The 7,628-nt window shown below is 45.8% G+C and overlaps 1 protein-coding gene across 1 annotated transcript in view; it reads right to left on the bottom strand.

Moving 5' to 3' along the window:
- Positions 1-3,591, bottom strand: part of LOC100164492 (ski oncogene) — a 49,542-nt gene extending 45,951 nt beyond the window's left edge. The window contains exon 1 of the mRNA XM_008185584.3: positions 1,746-3,591. Coding sequence (XP_008183806.1) covers positions 1,746-2,675 — 930 coding nt within the window. The 5' untranslated portion in view covers positions 2,676-3,591. The remainder of the gene's footprint in view (positions 1-1,745) is intronic.
- Positions 3,592-7,628: the final 4,037 nt, after the last annotated feature.

Consider the following 7,628-nt stretch of genomic DNA (forward strand, 5'->3'; position numbering starts at 1 on the left):
TAATCAATAATAAATAATAATAATATATGAAATAAAATACACAAATTTGCAATAATAATTCGAAAAATAGAACTCGAAGAACCACCTGTGTACAGCGGCAGCGGCGGTCAATAACGCGACAACAATAAAATATCAAATAGTCTAGTCGTCGTCGTAGTACGCGAGCCGGAAAGATAAAAGACGGACGGGTAGGTGCGGGGACACGTTGCACACACACGACATACAAACCGATGTTTTTCGACGATAACGAAAGTCGCAGTCGGAGACGGATGGCGCGCGCGCATTATTATTGCACGCAGCCAATGTAGGAGATGCATTTTATAATAATAATAATATGTAATAATATTACGTTCGTTCCGTCGACCGTTCGCGCATATTTTATGGATGGGTGGGTGGGTGGGCGAGTCGGACGTGAGTGCGGTTTAGAGCTTCGAGAACGAGCAGCGTCGTCGTCGTCGTGTCCTTGGCTATAAAATATAATATAATAACATTATATATATAGACAGCACTCGCCGAACACGCACACACACGCGAATGCATACGAACATCGTCTTGTTCGCGACACACATACGCACGAGGGCACGATTTGATTTTGTTTTTCGTTCGTACGGTTTGTTATTGCGCGCCGCTGTCCTGACGACGACCGCTGCCGCACACCATTCCCGCCGCCGCCGCATCCACCTAACGACGAACAAGCCTAACGTCAACGCAGCCGCAACACACTCACACATACGCGAGCGCCTCAATAATAATAAGTGACCTCGTCGTGTCCGTCACTCTATCTCACTCACTCCACGCGATATTATAAAAACACACATTATTCTGGACGATTCGAATGGCGCGCGCGTGCATAACGTTATTGCCATTATCATGATTATATTAATATATTATTATTATTATTATTATCGTGTACCTCCATACGCACAATAATGTTAAATTGCGTCGATTACTGTAAATCTATCGGGCGCGCGCGCTCGTTTTGCGGCGCACAGTCGTTCTATGTACGTGGGCTACTGTCGGATTTTAAATCGCTATTTAATCGGCTCAACGACTCGTAGGTATACCAACAGAGAACCAGCAGAGGTATATGTTATGAAATATGAATTATACACGCGAGGTCGTGTGAAAACGCCGATTGACGGGAAAACGGGTCTGATCCTATTCCTCTGACGACGATATTATATCACGTCGTCTACAATATCATTGATGTTGTTGTCGTTCTGTACAAGTTGATATTTCCATTGGATTTTAGATTCTGAGTGAAACGATGAATGTATTTTATATATGTACTTCCGTCAATTTTTAACCAAAAACCGTTGTTTAGATTTATTTGAGCGGACAAAAAATCATTTAATTTTTAAACGTGTATTTGGAAAATTGCAAACCTAATTAAAAATTTCACAACGTTGGAGATAATTTATAATGCAATCGTGTCGTATTTTAGGATTCCCTAGTCATTCGACAATATACGTAATGTTGTTCCCAAAAATGTTAATAGTTTGCAATCGGGTCTACCCTTTACAACTAGTCAGCGAATGGGGTTTACACAGATTACGTTATCTTGACGTAAATGGATTAGTACTTGGAATCTAACTATATATAGCTATATCGGTATATTATTAGTCCGACCATAGCACTTGTTTATTTTTAAAATGTTTACTACGATCGCGATACTAATGACACAATTAATAATAACGACTGCGAGCTTTATCATAGATTAAATGTTATTATTATTATTGCCTTACCTGTTTTCGTTTCCGAGAGGAAAAGTGCGCAGTGGCCGACTCGTCGATCTGCTCCTTAAACGTCTCGAACAGGTTGACCACTTGCGCGTAGTCCGGGTGCCCATGCGACACCTTGACGTACGCTTTCCAGTTCTCGCGCTTGTAGCCCCAGTGGCACGAATTGGTTCCTGTGAACCGGTGTATGTGGTTAACGAACCGCTGAGGCGCGAACAGCGCCTTGCACTCGACGCACTGTATGCACGCCGAGAACTTCTCGGTGTACAGTTCGGGCATGCACACGCCCCGGGTCTTGCCGAACACATCGTGGAACACCTCGAACGAGAACGTGACGACGTCGTCGGGCACCGGGGCCGCGGGTGGCGGGATCCGATGGAGCAGTGCGAAGCACAGCCGCTCGGCATTCGTCTTGGTCATAAGCCCGCATGACGGCGCCGTCACCGGCAGTATCTGGCAGTGCTTGAGCATATCCAGCTGTTCGGGCGTACACCGAGAACAGTAGATGCGTAGCTCGTCACACACCTGGTTTATCTGAGTGAGCGTAAAGTCCCGGAGCACCGTATTGAGGATCTGCGGCAGGCACAACCGCATCTCGCCGCCCACCATGAAGCAAGCGATCTTCTCCCATTCCAGCTCCGTCTCAAACAGCTCACATCCAGACTGGTCGGGCACGTACAGCACCGGATGTAAGGGTGGCGGCGGTGGTGGCGCTGGTGCTGGTGTCTTCCTACCGCCGCCGGACTCAGAGTCGCCGCTGGTCGCTGTGGGCATGGGCGCCTTGGGCGAGCACACGGCCACGGCAGCGCCGGACGGTTCATCCAGCACCGAGTTCGGTCCCTGCAGGCTCCTGGGCGCACTCATCTGGTATGTTTTGAGCACTTTGTTTATGTGCGGGTTGTTCACCTGCTGATCGTTGTGGTGGTCGTCGTCCATCTCGACCGTTCGGGTCGAGTCGTCCGTCAGTAGTCGTTTTCGTCGTCGTCGTCGTCGTCGTCGTCTTCTTCGTGCCCACACAATCAAGTGCTCGTGTTTTACGAACGGATGTCTGTTCCCCGCACTACTTCTCTTGCTGTTGCTGCTACGTCTACTACTACTGCTACTGCTACTACTACTACTGGTGCTACCGATTTCGGTGATGCTCCTGTCACTGCTCGACTGCGACGACGGCACTCATATCGCCGCGGCGAACGCGGACACGTCATGCCCGCAGTCCGCGGACGATCGCGCGACAACAATCACCGGTGGCCGCAGCGGTCGTGTCGACGACGGCATGTGTCGCGGCGGGACCACGTCGACGACAACAGCATCAACCGGTATACACCGGTATGGGTCGTTAGAAGCTCTGTGAAAATCGCGCATGCTACGGAAACACTCGCGGAAACGGATCAAACACCGGCCCGAGTCCAAAACGATTAAACGTATTCAATTTATAAAAAAAATTCGAAAATTACTTACAAAATATGAAATTGCGTTTAAACGCGTACCGTGGCGCGCGCAAAAAGCATACTATACGATTATTATTGTAATACCTTTGGTATGAGAAGAACGTGCGCGCACACAAAACGATATCACACGGAATACGCACACTCGGAACACACGGTACACGCACGTAAAACAGTCGGACAAACAAAAAAAAAATGTAACGTTTTTATTTCAATATATTATAATTTAATATTATACATTCATATAGTATTTATATATATACCATATATATTTATGGTTGGTTATGATAAAACAAAAACAAAAAACAAAAAAACACGTTGCGGACGAGAACAACAAAACGAACACACTCGCTAACGGGCGCGCGTATACTACACGAATGACTGTGTGCGACTGCGGCGGCAGTAGTAGCGTAGTAGTAGTAGTAGTAGTAGTAGTAGAGGCGGCGGTGATGGCGATGGTGGCGGTGGTAGTGGTGACGGCGGCGGTGTTGGCGTCGGCGGCAGCGGTGGAGGTGGAGGTGCCGTGACCGAGTCGAACGTAATAGCGCTGCTGGCCCCCGATCGGCGGCGGCGGCGGTGGTCGGACACGCAGACGGCGGCGGCGACGCACACGCATCGAAAAACAGAGTGGGAAGAACACACAGAGTGTTGCGATGGAACGTGTGGCGTGGTGGGAGGAGTGGAGCGGTGCGAGCACACAGACGCACACACACTCATACCGCGGTTACCAGTGTGCGCTACGATGGGCCGGGCGGAACGGTAGCGGTGGCGGCGGCGACGTTGGCAGACGTCGACGTTGGCAGACGTCGAGACCAGACAAGGGGCGGCGGCGGCGGCGTCGTCGTCGGCAGCGGCGGCGGATCCTTGTTGTACGTGTGCTTGTGCGCGCGCAACCGTCTAGTCGCCGAAACCCGAAATTATTCACCGCGTCACATTATTATTATTATTATTATTATTATTTTATAGACCAAGCACCGACACATACGAGCTCTCACGTTTTCACGCACACAAACGTGACGCACACCAGCGTCATAATATTATGTTTTTTGTTTTGTTGTTCCGGAAAAGTGCGTTTTCTAAACACGTATAATATTAGTCGGCATGTGTCGTACTGAATGTAACTAGGTATGACTCGTTTTCGACGGCAATACGATCTACTGCCTGTTTACGGTTGGAAGAGGCCCAGGCCTAAGACTAGAAGTCATCTTTCATTAGGATACATTTTTCATTTTATGCTTCTCATTACCTTTTTTAATATGTAAAAGTTATGTAATCGTGTATAATTGGGCAATAATAATTTGTAGAAATATCCTCTTTTTTATTGGACGTGGCTAGAGGTAAGTTTGTCGACCTAGGGGTGGGTTTGTCAACCTACGGATAGTTTATCGGGCTTCTACCGCCCCAATTTAATAGCCCACCTACGAAACCAAAAGCCTATTATTAAACGTTATGATTTTTATACATCTTTCCATGGCAATTTTAGCCATTTTAGCCATTCGGTACATTTCAGTTTTCAACAACAGTAGTATGATATTTCATTGATGTCCAAAATCTCTGTGCGTCATTTTTCGTTTGTCGGCACTTTTCCCCGTGGAGGAGACTTTCGGACAACTTGACCGCGAACGATACGTCGGTATCGTAGGTACTAGGTACGCAGAAGATTGCACGCGGTCGGTGGACCGAAAGTGAGACAGACGTGTTTCGGGTGTGTCGTGAGCGGTTCTCACACGCACACACACCGTTGTGTGGCCGTAGCGCGCGCTCGTGTGTGCATGTGAAATGTGCTTGTGTGTGTGTGTGCGCGACTACTACTACCGAACCGCCAGACGCAGACGTCGGCGAAAAAATATTACCGAACGTTGACCTCTCGTCATCTTCGTCCGGCGGTGGCGACGGCCGAAGGCACATGCATAACAACTTACTATAATAATATTATTATTTTTATTATTATTACGATGTATAATAATGACGATAATAATAATATACCAAATGCACACACACACTCATCTACAATATTAATAAATAATAATAATATTATAACGAACATATTATAGTGTTATTAATTTACTGCGACCGCGGGCACGCTGTATACACTCAACCGAGATACGGTGACGTGTGTCGAGTACAACAACTATCGCTATTATCATTATATTTTGTTACAGTAATGCAACACGTGCACGGTGTATATATTTTTATTATGCACATATTATTATATTATTATGGCAAACTGTGTAATGTTTATCTTTTTATTTCTCACGCCCGTCGCCGACGGTTTGTTATATTTTTTTCTCTAACTTATATAGAATCGCCGACGCCCGACAACGGATATTGTTCTTCCGACCGAAATCTACTGTTCTCCGCGGCCCGTGGCCGTGGCACGGAGGTACACCGACCACGCGTCCACACGAGATTATTATTATTTTTATAAACTTTATTTTTAAAAAATATTACGCGCGCGAAGCGATTTTCTAGCTCACCAGCCGCGGCCGCCAATCGCCGCAGTTGCACGCAGCACAACAAATAGCAATATGTAACGATTATGCGACGACAATGTCCATGGTAATATTATTATTGTGCTGAATGTAATTTCTATAGAAGCCCGCAATTTTTAATTAACTGGAATGTAAAAAATATGTAAAATATATAAGCCGCGCGCGAGCAAGTTATTGTATCTGTAGCTATATTTTCCGATAACGATAGTAATAACTAATAACATGCGCGTCGGTTCAACTCGTTTCGAATGCATTACAATAATATTATCGCCGTTACCGTCGGACGGTCTCCGGACAACGCGACGATTATCAATTTTTTATTTTATTTTTCGCGCGCGCGCTCATACACGCATACATGCATAATGCATAATATATCCTACTCGTATAGGAGTGCAACCTTACACAGCCTTATACTGTGTAATATACGTACACACGCGCGCACGATCGACACATGAAGGTGTATTACATGTGCGTCCTGACCTGCGGCTCGGCCTGACAAACCAGTAATAATAATAATACTCCTCCTCGCCGTCGTCGTCGGGCCGAGGACACGACGCGCCGCCAAAGTGCACCGCGCGCAGTGACAATTGCAAAATACCTATACGGTAGGTATTCAACCTACCTCATTACTATTATTATTTCGTATACGCGACGGCGCATGTGTGTATGTGTAAAAATAATTTTTTATCTGTTTTTTATTTTTACAGTTTTGTTTTTGTTTATATCTCTCTCACTGGCCCGTCGTCCAATTATCATTGTCTTATTGTTTTCATATTTATTGCCGGCCGCGGCAGTCGAATACTTGAATTAGTACGCAATTAGCGGCGGCGTTCCGGGAAGAACGCGCGGAAACTGGTCACACTGGTCTCGGGCGCACGCACGCAAAGAAAGATCGCCGGAATGGAATGCGAACGAAAATACAAGACTGTGGCTGAGGGACTGTCCGCAGTCCACATCGAAGTGGATTGTGCCAAGAAGGTTGCCAACGCAATCGTTTCGTCGCCCGCCGTATCGCCGTGCCGCGTCCGCTCCGCCAACTGTTGTGGCCGCGGTATTGCGGGACGACGACTGCATCCATCAGCGGTACCGGATGCGGCGAGCTGCACCGCGAAAAACATCGGCAGCGGCCGACGACGGGCGCATCGCCACTGCCGCCACCGCGGAGAGAGCGGCCGAGACGTGGAGCACTGCGCCGCGGCCAAATGTCTTAACGCTCCGCCGCCGGCAAAACGATGTAATGGTATAACAACAACATTAACAACAATAATAGAATGCGACGTTCCACTCGCCCATTTATCGCCGTACATTTTGTAACGTCGTTACATTAATGCCCGGATAATACTTACTCGGATGGTGTACGGAGTGATTCACCGAGCGTGTACACTGTGCAGTGCTCACCCCAGTTGTTACATTTTCATGGTGAAACATTGGGCTCTTCTTAAAGAATGACTACTTAATATATTATAAAAATATAGTAATTTTGTTTTAAAAATAATATTCTTTTTAATAAACACTGTCTAATGATTTAGCAATTTGCATTAAGAGGCCTCGCTACTTTCGTCAATTTTAGCTGAAAAGACCTAAAATATTGAGAAAATTAAAGTTAGTTAACGTTGTCCGATTTTGAGACTGAAAAAAAATTCAACTCGCCAGACAATTGTCTATAGATCCTACGAAGCACTTTTTAAAATCTAAATTGTATATTATTGTGAACTGTAATTGAAAACTTGAAAATATCAACTTTTTCGGATCATAATTAAAATTAATATTAAAAACGGAAAATGTTTCGTACGATCTACAGACATTTTTCTGTTAAATTCAAATATTTTTTCAGAATCAAAATCAGACAACGTTAACTAATTTTGATTTGTTTCTGTAAAATTCGTGTACCTACCTAGTGAAATTGATATATTTATCGAGTTATTGACATGTATTTATGCGCGTACGACAGA

The sequence above is a fragment of the Acyrthosiphon pisum genome, chromosome A1 (assembly GCF_005508785.2).
Source record: "Acyrthosiphon pisum isolate AL4f chromosome A1, pea_aphid_22Mar2018_4r6ur, whole genome shotgun sequence".
Classification (NCBI taxonomy): domain Eukaryota; kingdom Metazoa; phylum Arthropoda; class Insecta; order Hemiptera; family Aphididae; genus Acyrthosiphon; species Acyrthosiphon pisum.